At 37.3% G+C, this 25,025-nt stretch overlaps 1 protein-coding gene across 3 annotated transcripts in view; it reads right to left on the bottom strand.

Annotated features, from left to right (window-relative positions):
• The window catches only part of TRPC4 (transient receptor potential cation channel subfamily C member 4), a 137,316-nt gene that overhangs the window by 66,910 nt on the left and 45,381 nt on the right, over window positions 1-25,025 (bottom strand). For 2 of the 3 annotated variants that reach the window (XM_027892776.1, XM_027892775.1), the window contains one exon: window positions 17,072-17,476. In XM_027892776.1, the coding sequence (XP_027748577.1) occupies window positions 17,072-17,449 (378 nt within the window). In that variant the 5' untranslated portion in view covers window positions 17,450-17,476. Of the gene's footprint in view, window positions 1-17,071; window positions 17,477-19,979; window positions 20,066-25,025 lie in introns of those variants that run through there. The other variant, XM_027892777.1, reaches the window with a different exon arrangement.

Raw genomic sequence — 25,025 nt, 5'->3', positions numbered from 1 at the left:
TGCACTAAATCACTGATAAATATTCAGGTAAATTGAATCACTTGAAGATACAATGTAAAGAAAACTTGAATTCAGTTATCACAGCACTGGAGGGATCCCTAAACAGCCAATCCTGAAAGTTATGTTGAAATTATCCTCACAAGAATGCACAAACTGCAGGTCTACAATGGTGGCTCCAGATTTGACCCAAGTCCTTAGGCCAAACATTTCCTTTTTGCTCTGCATTGCACAGCTGGCATGCTGTGAGGCCATCAAGAGTATAAGGCAGGCAAGTGGATGGAAGTCGCCAAACTGAGCTCAGGGACAGCATCATTTTAGACCAATGTGTGTGACAGTAACTGTGCAACAGCCATCTTGTATACTGTCTTCTGCTTTCCATAGGCAACTTCCCAGCCTTCTCTGGAAAGGGTTCAATTTGTTCTTTGTCCTTGAACTCATAACATTTCCTAAAAGTTAAATACCACACTCTGAATGTGGTACTGAAGTATTATCTTTCATTTTGTAATAGTCTGCCTCCATGTCTATTTTTTTTCATAGGAAAGAGATGTATCCACAAAACAGATGCAGAAAACAGACATGAAACAGATGCAGGAAACAGATGTATCCATGGGTCTTAGGCACCATAAGTGGACTATCAACAATCTGAGGACTAAATGTAAATTTTTTAGTAATATTGTTACTTCTTATGAATGCACATTTTCATAAGATTCATAGGATAATTACAAATTGTGTCCTTTAACATTTTCATGCCCACATTTCACATCAATGCTGTCAAGATCTTTAATGCTTGACTTCCAAATTTCTTTTCTCTGGAGCCTAATGTAATTCCAATTATGAGTTCATGCAAGGTAGATATAGTAAAAAAAAAACCAACCAACAAACAAACAAACAAACAAAAACAACAACCCCCCCCCCCAACAAACCGACAATTAAAGAAGCAGATATTTTCATGTGGATGATTTCGAACAAAATATTCTGATTGTTTTTTTATTTATTTTGAAATGTTCCTTTGTTCAAAAATTTGCCCAGAATCCAACATAAAGAAGGACCAATCCCCAAACATGTTTTTGCAGATTACTGTGGTTATACGATATGATTATGAAAATTCTATTAATTTTATAAAATTTCCCTAAAATTTCCTTATGCAAAGATTGTATTTCATGTCAGCTGAGAAAGGTGTCTAGCAGAGAGAAGCTTTGATAAGAAACCCAAGACATATATCTACTTTTATATAGATGAATTTGGGCTAGGTAAACACTTCCCTTAGCATAGAGCTCAACAGAGTTTATTTGTCAGACATAACCATATGCTAACCAACTCAAAGCTTGATAGCTGTGCTATCTCATGCTCTGATACTGACCCACAGCTAACCATGGCTCATGCTGGGATACAAGACAGGTATTTTTCAAAAGTACTGGATTCATCATTCTGACCAGTTTTCCAAGGTTTGTGAGAAGAAGGTATGTAGAGTTAAAGCTGAGCGTGTCACCTTTAGGAGATTACTTTTAATATATCTCCTATTGGTAATGAGGGAAGCTGCCATTTTTGACTCCTTGTAAGCCTTTCTCAACGTATATCAGATATGTGATAATATATTTTCAACGATCACGCCTAAGTGTTCTCATTTGGTGCTAATATGCGTTACTGTTAGCAAAGGATAATTGTTAGACCAGTGTTTTATGTGATATCATGCTCATTTACTTTGCTGAAAATTTACTTTCAGCTTTGCTGGGACATTACTAGAACAGAGATGTTGCCATAGCTAATACAAAATCCCTGTCACATTTAAATTCCTTTTTGTTTGTCTGAATTTTGAAAAGTTAAATTTAAAAGTTTCAGTTACTGTCATTCCATCTTTTTCAAGCACAAGCTGAATTTTAAAAACCTTTGTGGTCGTTTTTTTTTTTAATTTGGTTACACTTAACCTACCCTAAGACATGAGCCTATAGTTTTCTAACACATTTTCATGCTCATCTTATTACAGCTGAAGTAATTTGTGCATCACAATAGTCACAGCATGGACTGATCACTTCTGGTCTCTGTGACACTCACATTGCACAAAAAGCATTAATGTTACATATTAAGGAAAACAACTTGTTTAATCTTTTCTTAAAGCCCTGCAGTGATAGGTGAATATGCTGTACCATTTCCAGGCAATGTTTCCAACATTTGTTTCAACTTTGTGCAGTTTAAGCCCATAAATTCTTGTTCTGTAAAATGTGGATACAGAAAATACTTTATTTCTTTATAATAGTTTCAGTTTTTTAAGTACTCATTCCTTCACACGTTCCTTATGGGAGTTCGAGCTAGGTGATCTTTAAGGTTCCTTATAAGCCAGGTCATTCTATGATTCTACGATACTATGATCTGTGCTCCTTCTGCTGTGACCAGATGTGGTATTAACTTTTGCACAGTAATATGGTATTGTCCAGTCTTTACGTTAGCCTTATTTTGATACTCCTTGCAGAGCTGTTATCTGAATAATTTTCAATTCCCATAAACACTTGGTTGATTATTTCTGCTTTATTTAGAACCTTGCATTTTTTCTCACTGAACTGTTTTATTTTTTAGAGTAGCAATTTTTTGTTTGCCAAAACCATCCTGAATTTTAATTGTGTCCTGCAACAGCCTTGTCATCTCCCCCAGCTTTGTGTAGTCTACAGAATTAACATACACTCTATTTCATCTAAAATGTCATGAATTAATGTACTTACTGGTATAGACCCCTGCAGAATTGCTAATTTTATCCCTATGCTGGATTCATTCATCCTATTTCACCAAATACTATCAGCAACTACTCTGAGTATGGTTTTCTTAGGCTGTATTTTGAGTGACAGTATATGAAATCTTACAAAACCAAAACTATATGATGTGTGCTCTTTTCCCCAATATACAGAGCTTGCTATCTGGTGATGAATGATAATTATATTGTTATGACAAGATTTGTTCTTGCATATCCTGGCAGACTACTATTCATGTCTGTATTTTCTTCTATATGCTTACAAGTAGAATGTTTGACTATTTTCTTCAGGATCCTCCCTGGTGTAAAAAAGTATAGATTTCTTTAATTTGAAAAAGTAGAATAGAGAACGGAAAGGAAATACTGTTAAATGAATTGAAAACAGTTTCCATATAGAAGCAGAGGAAAAGATATTGGATTTGATAGATTTAGGGCATGCATTTCTGAGACAGATGTCAAAGGGCTTCAGCACTTTATTTCTCTTCTTTTTTTCTTTCTTCTCCTCCCTGTATCCCTGAGAACTGATCCAAAACACAGCCTGTACACAAAAGGGGTCATTTTCAATTAATGTTTTCCTATGAACATTATTAGTGGATTCATATGCTGTTCCATCAGTCAATGCCAGTACCTTAAGCAAGGGTGGAAAATTGCTAAAAGTAGACACTCGATAAAAGAGTGTCAAGATATTTAAAATTTGTTTTCAGATCTGAAAGTTACACTCACTTTCTCACCACGTATCTTTTTGAAATGAGATAGAACGATGTTTCTAATAAGAGTTCTGGGCATTCATTGCTTGAGTGCTTATAATGAGAAGTGACAAGCAAACACTGTCATTTTCATTCAGGGACAGTGACAGAAAAAAATTAAAATGGTTTGAAAAATATGACAGCTAAGAAAGTAAAGAAATCCTATGGAAAGGATTAAAGAAGAACTTGAATTATTTATTTTGCATCATAATAAAGCTAATATACACCTCTCTCAAGGTTTGCATGATGAATGAAGCCAATACTGAAACTTCTTGAATGTTCCAAGTAAACCTAGTGGGGTCCTTCCCATCTGAATGTTTTTTAAATGGATGCAAAGATACTTCTCTCAGAACAGTTCATAAAGACAATACCATTTTAGTGAAGTTGGATATTCCATTTCCTGAGAACTCGTATCTCTAGTCTGATTAGAAAAGTGTGGAAAAGCTCTTGCTTTTACCTGTTTTTTCTTCTTCTCCCAAAATGGTTCCAATATTTATCTGGAGAGATGGAAGGAAATTGTCTTACTTCTACAAGGTCTTGAGAGAAACATCAGAAAAAGAAGTGTTCCTAAAATCTGAGCTGGATCCTTTGTTTATCCCTGAGCTTCATGGATATAGGCACAAGAAAAGGCATTCCACTGGCTAAGGAATGAGAAAGATTGTTTTAGAAAAGGAGCTTTTGCAGAAAGAACAATAACAGACTGGTGGCCTCCCTTGGTATCAACAAACTGTTTAGGAGATACAAGTGTCTCAGAGGGTGGGAATTAGCTAAAGTTCTTTACAACTTATTGCAATTATTTAGCATTGCAAAGTAATTTGAAATATCTTCATGGCTGTGGAGAAAATTTCATGTTTGAGAAAATTAAAATGGTTATACTCCCAAATAACAAAGTGGGAGTCAAGCAAATTTGAAAAACACTTAAAGAAAAATGTTTTCTCTATTTTAAAAATATGAAGAGAAAGGAATACAAAAGAGTACGGCAGGGACAAAGAAATCTCCTAAATCTTCAGAAGATGCAGAAGAATTTCATAATAAGCTGTTTCATAAGTATTCCTGGTACATTAATCTGTGGTTTGTTATTTAGCAGCAGCTCTAGTTTTTGAACCACACTGTAAGTTTTCCATATTTCACAGATGCAAAACAGGACATTTATTCTAAAGAACACAGAGGAGACCAAGTCTGATACAACTATGCTACGATGTGCTGGGACTGAAAAATGTATTTGAGAGGCAAAGGATAGACAACCAATTTTTATTACAGGTTAGTGATATTCTTAGCTTTGTTCAATTCCTTAACAACAGACACTTTAAGATCCCCTCTGCACAAAAGAATCAAAAGAACAATCCCAATGCTTATGAGGTTTTGGAAACATGTAGTGTTAAACAACAGAAGATTGCTGGAAATAAAAATATTGCCTTTGGATTCCCACTGCAAAGAAATCAAAGGACAAATGGAAGCCAGGCATTTTTATAAGCTGTCCTATGCAGTGAGACACCAGGAGCAGAATAGTTACTTAGAGGTATTTAAGGGTAGATTGCTAGAAAGAAGTCTTTGAAATGGATGCCAAGGGGAATGGATTGGTTCAAATCATTCAGCACTGTGACTTCTCCATATTTCAGGTTAGTCTTATCTTAGTATTGTATTGCTCTTGAATTTACCAATTGATTGGATCTTGATCTGTACGGATCTTGTATACACGGTGAATCCTAGTAATGAATGGATAAGAAGTATTCCTAATGTTCTTTAGGATATGGAAAGTTTTTTCCTTTATGTAGGAAATGTAGCTTATGTAGGTATTATTTTTACTCAGTTCAGTGCATTGTAGTAAACAGAGGCTTAATAAGCAGAGGTCTAATTGAGCAGGGAAGAGAAATTTCATGTTATCAACCAGATTGTTTGTACTTACGGTAGATGTCTAAAACTAGCTGGTGCAAATAAAACGGTGTCAGACTTTTTTTGCATTTTCTGCAAATATTAAGCTGTATCTCGGTAGTGCATAAATGCAAAGCTTTGAGGGTAGATATTTCAGGTTTCCTTTTTATTTTCTTTCCAGAAGGTCTAATACATTGAGACAAGCCTGCAAGCTTAGGTAATATTTTATTACCAACCCCCAGTAGTGTTTTAGTAGCTCAGTTGAAAGGGGAACTAATTTTGCCTCCTGCCAGTCTGGGGCAAAGATGTGGAAGATATGGATCCTGGCACTGACATAAAGTACAATTAAAATACTTCTGTCAGCACAGTACGTGAGATACACATCCTCTATCCAGAAAACAGTTGCTAAATTGACAGGCTAAATTGGTAGTCTCTCAAGACAAGAAAGTCCCTGTAATCACATTAATGTACTCTGTCAGTGAGTCCACTGTGATTTTTGAATTTGTTGGACTGTTCCAGCTGGATGTTAACAGGAAGGAATATTAGAAATTCTAAATTCCTGCAAGTTTTCCAGAAGAGACAGATGAACAAGATCTGAAGAAAATTTTAGAGTGTGAGCACAACTATTTTAGTATACACCAGCGAATTTAAACATAACATCATAACTCATAACATCAAAACCAGGGGAATTCAATCACGATGCACATAGCTATGTGGAAATCAGATTCCATGTATTTCACTGCTCACAGAGCAATTTGACAAGGGATGCCCTGTGACAAGCACAAAGTTGATGGTGGAGTGTGCAGGGCCATATATTAGCAAGCTTCTTGACAGCGGTGTGTTTCTGTTTTTTAGATTTTCATAGTATCTTCCCATGGCTGTAGGTCTGGAAAGATTTTATAGATTATTAGCCATGACTGCATATTTGACTCTCAGTTAAAAAGCCTTTCAAATTCTACTCTTCCAACTAGAGGCAGAAGTCTTGCAACTTCTTAAATACAACTTATTCAAGAAGTATTTCCACAAGCAAGTTCAAGGTAACTGCATTTCAGCATGGTAGTTCCTCATAGGCAAGGAAGAACTCCAGAGTGGTTCTCTGAAAATATTTTTCAGTAGACCACTGTTCAGCACTGGAATGCCTGGAAGTTTGTGTCCATAAGAAACTGCTGTGCCTTTGAGTCTCTTTCAAAAGTAGGGCTCTGGTTGTCCGACTCCTAAAATCTTTCCTAGGTTTCTGAACTAGGAATTGTCAGAAAGCGGACAGGTTGCAGAACCTACAGGATGGGATTTATCTCTAGATCTAAACACCTAATTATAGGCTGTATATGTTAATTAGGTTTTTAAGCTCCTATTATACCTTGGAAAATCTAGGGCCATCTCAGTTGCCCACAGGTCCTGTGTCATAACTGCAAGACTCACACGTCTCACAGATATTCTAGGATGCCTCCTATTTCAGTTATCCACTGCATGTGATCTTCTGAGCTAGGCTCCTAACTGATATAATGAGTGGAGCCCAGAGAGCTATTTTTCTTAGCTTACAGTAGACACTTGTAGGTCAGCAAACCCTCTTGCTCATCACTGACCTTGCTAAGAGTTTAGCTATCTGGCTTTTATGTGAGTAGTAAACAGATTGATTCCAACAGCACTGTACTGCTTCAGACACTCTACAGAATCAGAGAGATATACTACACAAGATATCTTGATGTAAGACACAAGAGCAACTGGAGGGTCTCACCGCTCTGCAGTGCAGACGGAGGACAGGCAGGTTGCCCTGACACAGGAGACATTCCTGCACAGATCCCTAGCTCTGCTGCTACATTGCATTCAGCTTCAGGCATCTGAATGGGGAGCTGACTTCAGACCCTTATATACATGTAAATGTAAATATATATATATATATATATATATATATATATATATATATATAGCACAGATCTCAGTCTGTTGTATCAAGGGCAAAATCATTAACTGTCCTCTTCACTGAGAGGCTGCTCTAGGCAGAGAAGATACTGGTTTGTTTATATTGCTCTTTTAATGCTTGTAAATTTGTTAATTTCGTAAGTTAAATTGCATAGCCGAATGTACAGATAATTGGAAATCGGGATTTCTAGACCTTAGAAGACAAGACTACCTCAGACAAAAAAGGTTCTATTTGTTGAACCTCTTGCCTTCTTAACAGATTTATACTACTGGCCTCAGAGCCGATTCTTAATCTGTTTTCAAGCACTGAAAGGTTGTAAAAATCCTTAGTTGAAACTATTTTTGCAGCTGTAGAGTTGTCAGGAAGTGAAACTTGCCAGGCTGGGCAAAATGGATGATAGGTTGAGAGGCTGTGAAGATGACAGCACAGGACCACTGACTGTAGAAGGCAGAGATTTTGGACTTTTCTTTTTTTGTTTGTATGCTACCCCAATCCTGATTGTAAACTTGTGTGAGTGCTGTGAAGGGGATCAACAAACATAAAAAGAAGGGAAAAGAAATCAGCACTGAAAATGTGATTTCTCAAGGAGAAATCCAACTTTTCCACAGACTTCAATTTTTAATTAACTTCCTAAAGATTTTGATTTTTTTCTAAAGATTTTGATTTATTTTAGATTTTCAAATATTTATTGCTAATCTCCACTCATCTCCTCATGGCAGAAAAGTACTTTCATTTCTAGTATGAGCTTAAAACAAGAAGTGTGAAAAAAAACAACAAATAATGACAGAAAAGCACTTCACCTTTCTAGATCTGTTACACTTCAAGTTTAGGCAGAAGTTTGGTTCACCAGTTCTCTTTAAAATAAAACTGTACTTGTTATCATCAATATTTTCTGAACTTCTGCAAACTGCTAAAATAGAGGACTAGATTTACAGCTGGTAAAAGTCAAACCACCACACAGAAGTCTGTAAGGATCCTGCTAGTCAGATTTTTTTTATGTTGCAAATAAATATTGCTCATTATTTTGTACAGGTCAAGAAACTATCATGTTCTCCCATATTTTGACATGTCTTTTGCTACTGCTTCAACTTTGGAATATTATGATTTAGCATTTCTTACAAGGTGATGGGTGCATATTGTAGAACACATTGACTATCTCAATATTGAAATTGCTAGCAGCTCTATTTGATGGCACCAGGATACCAGTTTCTGGAGTATTTCTTGAGTAATTGTCACGGGTTTTTCTACTTACCCACCCACCTTACCTCTGATTCATATAAACACAGACAGTTTAGGTTTATTGCCAAGACATAATGACATTTATATGCAGCTTTTTTTGAACTTGAAAATAGTCAGCATCTCTCCAAAAATTAAAGAAAAATACTTTCATAAATCCATATCTCCATCTTACATACAGTTAATCATCTCCACCTTTATGGTACAGCTGTCTTTACAGGCTACATGTTTTTTTCATGTGTCCAAATGGTTATATGAAAGACTGAACATGCGGATAGGTTGTTACAGATATAAACTGAAATATATCCTACACAGCCTCTTCCATTCATCTCTGTCTATCAATATGTTATAACCTGTCAGAAAATAATAACTTATCAGATGCACCTGGGAAAAAAATACTCAGCTACCCACTCAGGCAGCTAGGAGTGGGAAGAACCAACTTTGTGCTCTCACGTTCTGCTTCAAGAATGTATACTTCATGCTCCAAAAAATATCTTTGCATTGCACCCTCCATACTCATTACTAGCTAGACTGTCATTAATCAGAACATTCAGAAAAATGCATGTAGTTCATGAACTTCTGTGGGAGACATTTTCAAAACAAAAATGATGCTTTAATCTAACAGCCAAGAAGCATTACACAAGTCATTAAGACTGGTATTTTCCAAAGTTACCAGAGAGAGTTTTAGATAAGAAAACTACAAGTCATCATGCAGTGCTCATAAAATCTTTCTTTCTGCCCCTGATTTACCAGTATAACTCCCAGTTCAGTAATTAGGTGAAAATTTGAAAGAAAGTTAATAAAAAAAACCAGATTCAATATTTTGTAGTTAAAAGTCCACTGCAAGTGTGTTGGGTCTACAACCTATATTCATTCCCTGGTCTTCTCCACGATGGCCTACAATTGTTACCAGGATGAAATACAACCCCAACGTAGCAGCTTTCCCATGTACACCATTGGGTTGTTCGGCAATGCAGAGGTGGAAAAAAGATATCCCATGAGGCTTGGAAGGAAAATAATGGGTGAAAGCTGATTAAAGCTCTGCAGACATTAAGAGCAACCTGACTGAGACTGAAGCTGAGCTATGAGTGCAGCTGAGAACAGAACTGGCTTCATCTCAGGACACTGGGACTTCTCAAAGGGCAATTTCAAGTAGTCCAAAGATACTAAGAGGCACAAAAAGAACAGAGTGAGTGATGTGATCACATGTGGGGAATTTGTAAGAAGATAGGAGCTTCTGTCAGGCCTGATAGGGGCTCTGTTAGACGTGCAGAATCCATGCTGCCAGCATTTCAGGATGGAAAATGATTCTTTGGGCTCTGTCCTGCTTTCATGCTGTTTCCTGACTTTTCACCTTCAGACTTTTTATCTATTTCTGGGAATACTGCCAGACTGAAGGCACTTTGCCTGCAAAACTGTCTAGCCTTGCTGTCTGTATCCCTTCCCAGATAACTTAGGTGAGTGCCTGAATATCCACATAGAAGCGTGCTTCAGTGCCCTAGTAACTATACTGTACAACATCCTTGACTTTTCCTCCCACAGGACCATCCCCCTCACCCTGGATGTTCTCTCACATCCTTTTATTCTCTCGAAAACTACATAGCAACACTGTTAAAGAAAAATCAAATGTTGAAACACATTTTGGCATAAGATCAATCATTGTTTATTCTGATGAGAATTGCATCAGTAGATTCAAGTGAAAGACAACTTGTATTGTAAACACCTCCTCTTCTTTTCTACCTTCCCACACTCCAAATAATTATCAATCAGCTACATGCGTCAAGATTTATAAAATATAACTTTAGGCCGTGACAGCAAAATAATGCCCCTTCTCTCCCCACCTCCCTAAAAGTCCCAAGATAGCAAGCTTTCCTACTGATCCAACTGATTAACTCTTCCTGTCCAAGAGTTTGCAATGGCTGCTAACACACTGAATAGCACATAATGCCAGAGCAAGCTCCCAGGTACTGGTCTGCCCATTATCCATATCAGGGTGTTGGCCAGACCACCACATAACTTTCTGCTACCTCTTTCGACACCCAGATGTGGAACGATGGACTGGTGCTTCCCTGGATGAAGATGCTGTCACCACACACCCTGTTAACTCCAAAATGTCCCTGGAGAGCTCTGAGGATGTGGCATATAGCACTCTTAGAATATGCTGACTGTGTTAGATTCATAGAATCACAGAATCAATAAAGGGACCTAAAAGATCAGCTAGCTACAACCCACCTGCCATGGGCAGGGAACCTTCCATTAGAAAAGGTTGCTCAGGCCCCTTCCAATCCAGCCTCGTACAGTTCCAGCGATGGGGCATCCACAGCTTCTCTGGGCAACCTATGCCAGTGCCTCACCACCCCCCCCCAGTGAAGAATTTATTTCTATTATCTAATCTAAATCTACTCTCTTTCAGCTTAAAGTCATTTCCCCTTGTCTTTTCACAGCATTCCTGGATTTTCATCTGGTTTGCAAGGTATCAGAGATGCTATCTTTTTACATATGACCTCACTCATCTCTTCCAGATGCCATTCCTTGTAACATAAAAGCACATTATCACAGCTTGCTGTGGTTACCCCCTACACAAAACTTTCATATCCTTCCACTTAGCTCACAGATAAAGGCTAGAACATACCATACCTAAAGTCTACCATGACCAGAGAGGTTACTAAAGGCACCCTTATATGTTGATGAAGAAGGATTGCTCACAGTCTGTCTGAAGGGAAAATGGTAACTATCCCTATCTTTTTCTGAGGGAGTCACAGAACTTGGCAGTGAAATCATGGACTTGATTCCATGGTTCTGTGTGGGGACGGAGGAACACACAACGACCTCACAATCAATAAGCGCGTTCGATTTATTATCTATAAGGCAGTCATTTTATAACATGTGTAATAAGCTCATACATATTGCAAAAGCTAAGCTCAGGATTGGTTGGCCTTTAATATTGCTTACATGCTGCTGAAGTTATGTCTGGAGTTTTAGTCCCTTTTCTTTTATCTCCTGTACCAAGATCCTTTTTTAGACTTTCGGTTCCCTCCCTGCTACATTCTCTCTGCCACATTCCCGTATTTGCTACATTCTCTGTCACGTCGACAACTTCCAAGGACACCATCCTTCAATGCCTCTTCTCTGTTAACCATTCTTGAGCCACACTATCCAGAGACCCCCCCTCCACAGTTCTGAGTGCAATCCAAATGGTATCTAACCAGATTTGCAGAAAGCATGGGACCTGTAGGGAGATCCAGGATAATGGAAGAGGATTCTTCAAAGTGAGTGCATGTTCCTTTAGGGTAGGTGGACATTTCTAGGTCCACTGTATCAAGTAGCATTGACAATCTGTGCTGTCATCATCTTAACTTCTAGCTTCTAACATTTAACTCCTAGCCTTGAAAAGGCAGTAAAAAGGCATGAAGGTACTGAAATGATAATTAAGGTATCAAGATCTTCTACCAGTTCCTAAACACATGCCAGACTCTTATATCCTGTCTCTGATACCCATATGATGCATCTTTCAGTCCTTCAGAAATGTCTGTCTGTATATTTAAGTCTCAGACGTTTGGGGTTTTTCTCTTCTAATAAATATTTTTTCTCAAATATTCAGACAATTTTCTCTGCACATGGGTGACATTTGATCTGTGCACCCAAAGCACCCACAGACTGCTACAAAGGAGATTTACCTCACAAATTATCTTCATGGTTACTAATGTTTTGGTTCAAAACCAATTAGAACAAAGCTGCAGGGGATGGAGTCTGTCAGCTTCCACCTTAACAGAATCACAGAATCATTTAGGTTGGAAAAGACCTCTAGACAATCTTAGGATCTCAGGATCATCAAGTCCAACCTTAAGATCATTGAGTCCAACCACCATAACCACCACTCTGTGCCCAGCAGTATTTTCACATTAATTGACAGCCACACCACAGAAGTAGTAAACCAGGGACATATCACAATGATCACATCCCTCCCTGTCCCAAAGTTCTCCATCCTCTAGCAATTCCCTTATATTTGCAAATGGCAGTCTAGCATTAGCACAGTACTCTTTTTAGACTTCTGCAGAAAGCTGTCCCTAGGGTGTCCACCCATTAAAAATACCCAGAAGCATCACAAGATCGACATCTAATAGTGGACAGGAACGCATAAAAGCACTGCCATGTACTTTTGCTAGTCAAGCAATGCCTGTAAACATTGCAGTCAATTTCCAAGCCCCAAATCTAGTCTGTCAATTAATACAATGCTAAACTATTCAAGTTTAGAAACTGAGACTTCAGCTTCACTTATTTCCTTTCCAGCATTGTTAGAAGGCAGCTACACCTCTGCTTCAGTCTTCCCTGAATATACAAGAATATCTAGACAGTCAAACACCCAGCTAGAGATCGATGCCTGGGTTCCTTAAGCAGTAGATCACACTATGATTTACATAAAGGTATTCTACTTATTTTTTATGCTGCCTAACCCCCATCCCATCTGTGGATACTGCATGCAATTTAACAAGATTAAAACATTTTCTACAGATACTAAATTTAAAGGAACAACTTTTTCCCCCCTTTTAATTTGGCATTCAGCTATCCCTCAAGAGTAAGCAGCAAGTGACTTGGCAGATAATTCAGGACATATGGCGTTGAAGAATGGTAATTTAAAAGTACTTGGACAAGTTTCCTCAACTTCTCAATTCACATTAATTTGTGCTATTCTCTTTTACATGTGCTCTAGCAGCTGGTACAGCTAAAAAAGCATAGAAAATATAATGAATATATAGTGCAAGTGACAAAAATAACCTTTTCCTGAGTTGTATTAGTGTATAGTGAAAAAACCTCACTCACAAACTGGGTAACAGAAGGACTTCAAAGACAATTCAAAGCTGTTAAACATACATGCCTCATCTGTAGTCACCAGGTGGCACCAGATATATCCATATATTGATAATCAGCTTAAAACCACTGTAACTGTGGTCTTTGAAATGCAAAGCAGATCATGTAAAGCCCTATGTAGAGCACATTAGGTAGAGCCCTACAGCTGAGTGGTCAGTAGACTAGAGACTACAGATTAATTTTAACAAGATCTGACTGTTGTTTTATGGTTTGGGTTTTGTTTTTTGGGGGCTTTGTTAGGGTGTTTCGGGGTTCTTTTTTTGGTTGTTTGGGGTTTTTTTGAGGGGAAAGTGTTAGAGACTAAGATTCAGTGGCATCTTCTAATTTGGAGATATTGGTTGGAAAACTTCAAAAAATGCACAATCATAATATTTTAACTATATGCATTGATTCTTGGTCAGAATATCAAATTTTTACTTCCCCCCCCCTTCTTTTTCAACATTTACATATTTAAAGAATTAAATCAGTTCTTTCAAAATAAAATCAGTTCTTTCAAAAGATACATTTCAGTAGTCCTGAAGAATTGTAGTTTTCTGTTGATATAAGAAGACATTTTCTTCTAGCTTTCTAACATTGTCATTGTGCTCTTGAATTATATAAGGAATTCTATGCTTAAAATTAATTTCCTTTTACAAATATAGCTACATTATTGTACAAGGTGCAGCTGAAATTAGCTATGTACCATACATAGGATATTACCTCAGTAATATAAAAAGATAGTGAGAGCTAATTCATTTACTGTGAATCATATCAGATTTTTTCCATCATCTATATGTTCATAAATTTTATCACTAATAAATATTACTTCAATTTGTTCAATGTTCAATAATTTTATCACTAACAGTTTGTGGAACTTAAACTGTTTCTGGTGCTTGGCCGTATCTAGCACATGCATTTTACTTTATCTTCTTGCCTGTCCCCTATGGGAATAACTTTTCATCAAGGGCAAAAAAAACCCAAACAAACAAAAAAACAAAACAGTAAAAAGGGTGAAATCTTGACCTCAGTGAATGGATGGCATAATTCCCACTAACTTCAAGGGGCCAGGATTTTACTGCATATGACCAGATTTATACAAAGAAGGAAAACCAAACAGCCAAAGATATCATCTTATTAAAAGCAATGAGTATGAAAATGAATCATCATCTAAGCAATATGGTAAATGTTTACAAATAATAGTAATGAAAAAATCAAGCTGCAGTTTGAAGCAGTTTCAGAAAGAACGTGATTCTCCAGGGAAAAAAAAAGTCTTTAATTCTCAGTATCCAGATTTCATATCTTTAACCCATTGCAATGATTTTTCAGTCAGCAAGTACCTTTGGTTACAGTAAATTCATTGTTGAATTACTGCAAAAATGTCATTTGCATTTACATTTTCTTCAGCATGCCATTTTCCTAAAAATGAACCAACATGACTGTCTACACATATGATACCCATAGAAGCTTAATGGTTTTTGGGGTCCCCAGTGCATACAACAGCATACACACGTTTGTTTAAAGACCATTTTTGCATGCACTGGCTTGCAAGCAGAACTTACATTGGCAATGGGCCAGCCTAGCCTTGTACAGGCACAAGAGGAGATGTCTCTGTTCAAACGATTTGTGATTAATCTTCACACTTTACAGTAAGACCCCAGCAAGTACAACCAGGGAAACCAAAAAAGAGCAGGAGAAGCAGAACTCTTCATACAAGCCAGCAGTGGAGTTTGGCACTGAAACAACAAGCTTAAGCTTCAGCCCAGAGATCAAACCTCTAGACTGGAGAAAAGCAGTTTGTGGATAATTTAACACTGTAGTATGCCCCAAAAATAATCCTACCTTTTCACTGCTATAGCATGAAGCTCACCTAAAACAAGTTTTATTATTTGTATTCAATCATTTTAATTACAGCAGCTGTGGCTCACATAAAAAAGTAGCCCTGAAAGTCTGAAGAATAGTCTAAAATTTAGGCAGCTATTTTAAGGTGAATTTGTAGACTCTCTCTAGCAAAGCCAAAATGTGGTTTATGCTGTCATAAAGCAAGTAATTGAGAAAGCCAGCATGAGGTGCTCTCCGGGGATCTCCATTTTTCTCCACTGCAAAGGGAAGCCCAGGGAGCCAGATCAGAGATGAGACTTATCTTTGGATGGCTACCATTAAGTGACATGAACTCTGCTCTACAAATGGCAGCTTCCACTGTAGAGGATGGAGAATGTGTGTTTTGACTGGTTTGGGATGGGGCTGTGCACTGATTGTTCCGGGCTCTGGTACACTGCACTGAGAAATTTCTATACACTGTATTCTCATCTGCACTGTCAGTTGAGAAACAACTAAATGAGACAAATAAAAAGTGAATCTAGTTTTCTTCCCTTTCTCTGACATAAATCTGTTGTCATTTTAAAGGAGCTCTGCTTTTACTCTCTAGAAGACAAGGCAGGTATACACTATTGCACAAAGACCTACTATATTTCTTTCTTTCCATAACAAAAAAAAGCATAGAATTTGTGTTAGTTTATCAGCAAAAATTATACCTTTTACCTATTATCTGCAATTATATCCACAGTAAGTACATTTTACTGTAATTATATTGTATTCATTATCTGTGAAAGGGCTGTAATCATTCAACATATCATTCATTGAAATACATTTATAGAGTACCTATAATACATAAAATTCAAAATTGATGAAAATTTAATACAATATTATAACTACTTTTAAGGTTTTTCTTCTTAGAAGAGTCCAATGAATATCAGAATTAATGGGCTATGTTATCCTGCCTCCACTCTTTTCTTAAAAAGAGAAAGACGTGCAAGAGGCTAACTACTTCCTAGAGATGTCTCAAGGCAATGCAAGGGCAGGCAGAAGAGGTATCACATTATAAATGAGCCAGTATGCAATGATTTTTTCCTTTGAGAGAAGACAGAAAGAAAGGGAGAGGAGTTGTACATTTTTAGGTGTACTTTATAGGACAGATGACTACTTAAGACAGGGTTGAAGATCTGATCAATTGGGTCATGCCTCCTAGTGCTGCCTTGCTGAATTTGGAGATGATGACCTCCCCGTGGAGGGGTTGAAACATTCACTGACTTTTATGGGAGTTTCATAATTAATTCAAATGGATCACGTATTACCACTACTGTTCCTTTTGGAATTATTTGCTTCTTTGAATGATTAAAGACTTCCCAGCAGGAATAATATTAGCATTATACAGAAGGGGCTTATGGGAAAGACAAAGAGAGACTTTTAACCGGGACCTGTAATGGTACGGAAATAGGCAACAGTTTTAAACTGAAAGGGGGTAGGTTTAGATTGGGCAGAAGGACAGCCTATTTTACAGTTAGGGTAGTGAGACACTGGATCAGGCTGCCCAGAGAAGCTGTGGATGTCTCATTCCTGGAAGTGTTCAAGGTCAAGTTGGATGTGGCTTTGAGCAACTTTGTCTAGGGAAAGATTTCCCTTCCCATGTCAGGGTGCTGGAACTAGATGATTTTTAAAGGTCCTTCTGACTCCAAACAACTTGTGATTCTATGATGTCTAAACACAGATATATACAACGCATACAGTATCAAAGTAATTTATCTTTTGATTTTAAATATTTGTGTGCAAGGATGATGGTTGGTTTTGTTTTTCTTTTTGCTTACTCCCTTTGCCCAATTCTTCTCTTTACATTAGAGCAGACTACAAACTCAGAGAAAATCCTGCACATACCTGTTTCTCCCCACTGGGCTTCTTGTGGTTTAACAGCAGCTCCACAGCACCAACTACCTCCTTCCGTATGGCATGCAACAGAGCATCTCCCACATACACATTAAAACTTAAGAGCAGCTCAATGAGCTCAAGGTTCTCATTTTCAATTGCAATAAGGAGTGCAGTTCTTCCCAGGGGATCAATGCAGTTAATATTGATCTTGAAATAAATTTCTGCTTCTTCCAAAGCTTTCTTTACACTGGCATAATCTCCTTTCTCCACGGCATTCAGATAGGCTTTCTCTGAATGAGACAGTTCAGACTCTGCCCGTACGATGCGGAGAGGGATACGATCTCTGTAGGGAGCATTGACGCTTCTTTTGTAGTAGAACTGGGCCATATTTTATGCCATTCTAATACTTTATCTCTGCAAGATGAAAATAAAGATTAAGTCAATAATTTATTTTTGGGGTACAGTGCATCAAATTAATATTTGCAATATACATGTATTTCAAGCATATTAAAAAGTGATGTTGAAACACATAAAAATTATGTCTATCAATAGAACTTCTAAGATCTGCAAAACAGGAAGCCAAAATATTGCTTGTTTGTAACTTACCAAGTCAAAGCATATCTGTCCGCATACCATTTGCTTGTATGCATACATTAGACCTGTGGCAAACACGAAATGACATGATACAATGTAGTTTGCACCAAAAGTGTAATTCCACTTCATCCTTAATTTCTTCATTTAGTTCCACTACCTCATGTTTCCCACAGCTGGAGAGTAGGCTCATAGACAGTTGCCACCGCTCAGTAGATTTAAGGGCACTCACACCTTTTAAGCTTGATTTTAGTGGCTATGTCACCTTGAGATTGGTTCAGTTGCCCGTATAAGCTACTGAGGCCCCTTTGAGATGCTCTGGTTATGTCATCTGTACTCCAGCATGTCTCAGGTCATACACAAGGTCTATGCATATTTGGTACCTCCATGAAAATGTCTCTGACATCCTACAGAAGCCATGTGTCACTCAAGGGTTGTGAATGGACAATTAAATACAGCCCTTCCTATCTGTTTCATTAGGTCAGGCAGAAAGAATATTTTAGAATTTGAATAGTTATTAGCATTTACATCCTCCTAGTGCTCAAATGACCAGAATTATCTGCGGGAAGAATTGTTTTGTACAGTTAAGCAGTGAGCTTCCCTACGAAGATTTTGATTCAATCTCATATGCTATTAGAAAACCATTCACATAAAATGATTTTCTCAGCAGAACTCACTAATGTATAAATTAAAATTCAGAACCCAGAAGGAAAAACAGAATCCATAGGAGATAAATTTCCAAGGACTGGTAAATAATAATCACAGTTTTGATTCCATACACTTCAGTTCTAAACCAGAATAATACAAAAACATAGCAGCTATAAAATAACTCTAAAGTTTTACTTTTAGAAAAGCATTTAATGTCTGTGCTTTTATTCTGTATACATTATGCAAGGACTTTGCAAAAATAATTCCTTCTAACAGAACAATTTTCTCCTGGGTCTATCTTCTACCTAGGTAAAAAAAAAAAAAAAATAAGGAAGAGGAAAGACTGAAGAGAAAAATTTGACTTCAAGGAAAAAAATACACAAAAAATATTTCCCACTGTTGTCCAATTAGAGGCTGAAGAGTTTATTAGATGAAGAACTGTAGTTTCTTGAAATTTTCTCAGCTGATACTGCAAGTTGCAGTAAAATCACTGCCTCCACTTCTTTCAGTTATTAAAATAAAATCTCTGTTGAGATCCCAGTTAAAAAAATAATATATATTTTTATTACTTTTAGGTTTTGACTCCTCAAAAAAAAAAAAATCACTAACACAGTAAGGGAGGAACATTGTAATTATCTTCTCCACTTTCCTTATGCAGTGTGATGAGAGGCAAGTACAAAAGTACAAAGGTTGTTACTGAGTTGTTTTCTTTGTTTTCCAGAGCAGATCAACAGGGTTTGAGACAGGCAGAAGAAAGAAAAGGAGACACATGAGAAAAATTCACCTCCATACCCATATACAGGAGCTCAGGAACTGCAATCCTTTACAAGATGTTTCCCAATTTTCCCTATAAAATGGTATCAATCTGCAGTCTGGGCTACTAGAGGTTGCACAGTTTGTGGATTATGTTCTGTTAATCCCACTCTAAGTAAAATATACTGCAGATTCATTGCACAGTTTTATACTCCTGGAGCAGATATCACATTCTTATTGATAATGCACTGTTATTTTACCAGTTAGATTTTAATTCTTTCCTTTCAAAACTGGAAGTTCAATTCAAGCAGGAAAAAAGTGTAGAATTTGTTCAGACCCAAATTAACAGACTTAAGTGTAGAAGTTCACAAGTAGGTATCTACAAGAAAGGTGGGCTGCTATATTTCTATGATAGCAATAGAGATTTAGAGTTTCATTCCTCTGCTCACAAACTGTGATCTGGTACTGGATGCTGAAGGGCATCCTGCCTGACTGCATCTGCCACCTCACAATGACTTAGATCTCAACAATGGCTCTATTTCATATCTGTCAGGCAGACATTGAGTTAACCCACAACGCACACACATTATTCCTCAAGACAAGTAGAGAAAACTGAGGGACTGCAACTGGAAGGTCAATGCTATAAGCTCATCTCTCTTGAAAGCACAGGAATGAATAAACAGATCATTATCTCCCTGTTTACTGGGAGTCAAACTAGGAATTAATTTATATTAATGAAACCAGGCATCACAGAGATGCTTATGGTAGAGGAAGAGTAGAGCAATCTACAGATGGGATCTATCAAAATTTCACTAGGGGGATTTGAAGATTTCGTGTTTCTTTATTTTTAAAAGAGTGAGCAAGACCTGTTATTGTCTCACTGTATACCATAAGGAAAACACTTGTTGGAACCTTTCTTGCTTACCTTCACATGATTCTTGAAAATTAGATCTGAGCTTAGTTTGTCTCTTTCAGAAGAGATACGTTAAACACACATTGTCTTTCTTCTAAATAGTTGTCCTCTGCTAAGCTTTCTTTCTTTCCTGCACCACTTCCTGAAAATATCATCCATACATAAAGTTTTGTATTAACTAAAAATCTATGTTTACATGCAATTAGAGAGCAGACATGAACTGCTGATACAACATGCTCCTGGAAGGTGATATAAACATAAAAAATAATGGTTCATGGGTGTTTACAAAAATAATTTTTGTTTGTTTGTTTTACCAACAGGCAGATAGTGTTGTATGACAACTGTTACTGTGCCATCACATGTAAACGCATGCATATGACAAATTTACACAGGCACATCATGAGAGCTGTAAGAGCTAGGATTAGACAGCAGAGGTAAGGAAGCCTCCAATAGCTTTGAGCTTCTCTGCAGGAACAAGAGGCTAAAGAAACAAGAGGTCCAATACACTAGAACAGTGTGAGGAAAATGAAAGAAAAAAACCAATGTTTCCAAACTTGAAAAAATTGTAATGGTAGTCTCTAAATTAGACTCCACACATGTAATAAAAAGACTTCTCAAAAGAAACAAAGACAAAATAACTCTCTCTAAATAACTGTACAGTGCTTCCTGTTGTGCCAAGGAAATATCATCAGTCCCTGAGCACGAAAAGTATATAAAAAAGGAAACTATAATACTTTGACAGAAAATAGATTCTTACGAGACAAGCTTTCTTTCTTAACATGCACTCTTATTTACACCTGCTACAGGCAACTATTTCAAATTATATGGAACTGGTTTTTTTTATGCAGGAACAGTAATATTTCACCTTCTTTTTAAACCTTTAACATTTCCACTCTATTTATCATTATTTAATCATTTGATAATCCTTAAAAAAGTCTGATGTTATGAATTTTACTGATGCTAAATACACAGTAGAAAATTTTCTTCTGCTGCTATATCATGTGTGTGTATACATACATATGTGTGTATATATATATATATATATATACACACACATGCATATTACAATCCCAGGTACAGAGAAGTTTCCCTATCAAAGATAAAGCTCAAAAAAAAAAAAGGCAATTAGAATTCCTTGGCATTTATTCAGTCTCTATGTTTGCCATATCTGCTTCCTTCCTCTACACATATGATCATATCCTCCTTATTTTTCCAGGAAACCCTGACTTGCATTTCCCTTGCATGCTGTTCCCTACGCCAAAACACTATCAATAGCCAGGTGCAGGAGTATTGGAGCAACCCATCAACTGGCACCAAGGGTCTCTGTGATAAGCCATTTCTACTGCCAGTCACAGCAACTGTGCAGACATACTGCAACCCTTTCAGATACAGGAAAAGACCAACATGTCTTCAGCAGATGAGCAGCTGGAGGGACATGGATGTGCTCCACAACATCCACAAATGCAATTGCTGGAATCCTCACCACCTTTCTAAAGATACTTTATTTCCAATACTGAACACTGTTATACTCACTATAGCAGCACATATACTATATAGCTTCTTCTGTGATATCATCAAAAGCACAGTTCTGATTTTGCTCATGAGTTTGTTTTTCAGACCATTTGCATGGAAAAAAAAAAACAAAACCAAACACGAAACTTCATTACTAACTATGGTGTCACCCTGCTCAGGAAACCAGAACATTTATGACAAGTGTTGGTTTCTCTGTCATCTTCTAAAAGTATTTTATATGCAATATTCATGGCAAAGTAAAGTTTCTGACCTTTGCTATGTTCATGAAAGTATGAAATTTTCTTTCTAAAATAATGTGTGACATACCAGCTTTAATCTGACACAGAACTCTATTTGATACACAGTTAAAATGATGTTCAAAGAGCATTTTGGAAAGCAAGACTCTAGCTCTGATAAATCCCAGTCCAAATGAAGCATAAAGTTCCTTCACTGTCAGTCACCAAAACAGACTGTTTCATTTCAACAAGAACAAAAGAAAATCAAGTAAGTCTTTGATTTCTGAACCCAGCATCAGTCCAGATACTGGCATATAACCAAAGTTAAACAAGTAATTTAAATGCACCTAGCATTGAGATCAACTGGATAGGCTGTGCCTATACTGCTAAACATACTTCGCCCAAAAATAGGACAGCTGAATGAGAACTGTCTACTGGGAATAATTTGGGGTTCATGCTAACTCCCACACTTTGCCCGAAAATTTTGTAGGAAAATGTTAATTGGGCTGAGACAACAATTGGATTGATTCCAGGGACTGCTCAATAAACTTCAGTTGCAGGTGAAGGAGTTTCACTGACCATGTATGCCTTTAGCACTTTAGTTGTTTATCTACAACTGCTATAGCTGCCAATACAATATATGGGGTCATGACCTGAAAGTAATTTTTCATGGTTCGAACTACAATCAGCTTCAGATTTGAAAGCTAACAATTGCAAAAGTAGCAATTTGGACTTCAACACTGCGTCATGCACGCAGGAGATAAACTGAATAGCTCAATATGGTGTATGTTCCCTCTGAGGCCATTGATTACTTTGGAAAAGAGCTAAACCTCCTGTTTGTTCTCTGCTTTAAAGTACCCTATAATCCAATTTGCACTAAAGCAAAGAGCATGACCTACAGCTGCAGTGAATGATGGGAGGCAAGCTGTCATGTTGTGTTCTGGCTTCAAATGCAGCAAGGCAGGACATCAGCTATAAAGAACAACTTCCAGGGGCCAAGGTACAATGGATAAATAACACATTAAACTCTACCATCATTTTATAAGAGTATCTTAAAAATATCAAGCCCTGGGAGAGTGTAAATGCTGACAGTGAATGTGATAAACCTTTGATGCAGTGACACAGACTACTTCTTAGGGGTTTGGTTTTTTGGTGTTTTGTTTGTTTGTTTGTTTGTCTGTTTGTTTTTGTTTTGGTTTGGTTTGGTTTTGGTTTTTTTTGTGGGTTGTTTTTTTTTCTTTTCAAACTTTAGGACAGAATGCAATTTCATAGCATTTTTGTTGGGCTTAAAGCATGGTGCTTCATATACAGTGTACCAACGTTCTCTAAGTTCACTTGATGCCGAATAGAAGGAAATTTTCATCTTCTGGGGCTGATGTCACAACAAATCTTAGTTGAGAATGACAGATTCTTCTTTTAACAGTGACCTTTAAGGTCAGCACTGGTATCAGCCTGAGGTTTAAGAAGAATCAAAATATATTAAAAAAAACCCACAAACTTTAAGAAAGGCAGTAGAAATTACTAACTGATCATAGAGGGACAGGATGATTTGGTGCCAGGAATGCAGTATTGCAAATCTGCATAATTTTTAAAATCAGAAATATTCAAGAACTTGCTTCTTCAAAAACTCCTAAAACTGAGCCTAATTTCATTTACTTCATGGGTGAAAAATCAGATAGCTCCCCCATGACAGAGCACCACTAGCTCACAGAAGTATCATTAGATGACAATATTAAATTAGTTCATCTTCCCAGTTTTACTTTAACTAGAAAAAGACACTCTTCAGAAAAAAAACAAGATGCATAGTTTTTGCTTGCTGATGGGTAGAATTATGCAAATATCCTTGGGAATCTCTGGGAATGACCCTGAAGCCTGAGCTATTTGTTCTTGCTCAGAGGGGAATAGTGAAGCATTTAAGCCTGCTACCACAGCAAAGGAGACAAAGACTGCTTTCCACTGACTGACAGAAACTTCTTTGAAATGATGGAGCATGAATGATGTGAGTCCAGCCTACACCCAGTAGGCACCCAGTTTCGGATGGGAAGGACAGAGACAGCAATAACACAGATAATGATCTTAATGAGTGACTGCATCATCCAGTTGAATCGACCTTCCTGTCTCCTTGGCTGGTGTTATTCCCCAGGGTAAATTGAAGTAGCTCTCAAAAATAGTTTTCAAGAGAAAGTACTTCAGTATCATCTGGCTACACATAAGGCTGCCTTCCAGCATTTCCAACAGTAGTGATGACCTAATGCCCTCTGTATGTGATTCTGTAGTAGTCATACAGCATGGCAACAACTCTCAGGAGACGTGGGGAGTGGGCTGTCCCCTGCTCCTGGAGAGAGTGGGTGGTCTTTCTCCAAACAGGGAAAGCATGAGAGCAGAAAGTACACAATTTCTGCTAAGAAACCAAACTGTGGTTGGGCAGAAAGGCTCTGAGTGTACAAGTTCACTTGATGGGGTTAGCTTGGGAAATATGGAACAGGAGCATTATTGGTGGGAGTTACGCTATAAGTTGCAGGAACTTCTGTGTTTCAGGGTATGCTTTCACACAGAACCACGTCTTCCCATGCTTCACATGACGCAGTTCCAGGCATCATGCAGTTTGGCCAGAAAAGGGAGGGTTCGGGCAGACTGCCCAAATACTTCTATTAAACATTTGCTAATAAAAACACTGCATTGTGGGTCCATTTTCAGATGTACAAGCTAAGCTACCCCAAGGATAACTTAAAACACTTCCTAGTATCTAAGGCCAACGGAGAGATCTGTGTACAAACATATACATTCACATAACCACTTTAGTACTGGCTGCTGCCCTCAGAGTGCTATGTGTATTTTGTGGAGAGCCTTGAAAGAGTCTGAACTAAAATAAAACAAAAGCTGGCAATAAATAAAGGCTAGTTAGGAGAAACTGTTCAGGTTTGGGAATCTATTGGCCTTTTTCTACCCACATCCTTAATGGCTCTGCCTTCTCACTGCTTAGAGACATTTGAGTAAGTGCATTTTAACACATTTTCCTGAAGGAATTCATAAAACTAAAATCAGGAAAACTTGTTATCTAAGCTCACTTACCAATAATAACCCACTAACTCAAGTAAAAAGAATTTAAATGATCAATCAAATCAAAATCAAATTTATATTTAAGCAGACCATTTAGACTCAATAGTAGACTATGTTCCACAATCTAATTAGTTAGATAACATAAAATGAAGTTATACAAGTCTAGAAAAATATGGTTACCCATCGGTGATAACCCCCAACAAAAGACTTTGATTTGAATCAGTCAAATGTATAATTTGGTTAGTTAACT

This window comes from Empidonax traillii, unplaced genomic scaffold (genome assembly GCF_003031625.1).
Source record: "Empidonax traillii isolate 1590-97213 ecotype Southwest subspecies unplaced genomic scaffold, ASM303162v1 scaffold367:size622293, whole genome shotgun sequence".
Classification (NCBI taxonomy): Eukaryota; Metazoa; Chordata; class Aves; order Passeriformes; family Tyrannidae; genus Empidonax; species Empidonax traillii.
This window is presented reverse-complemented; position numbering and strand designations above follow the sequence as displayed.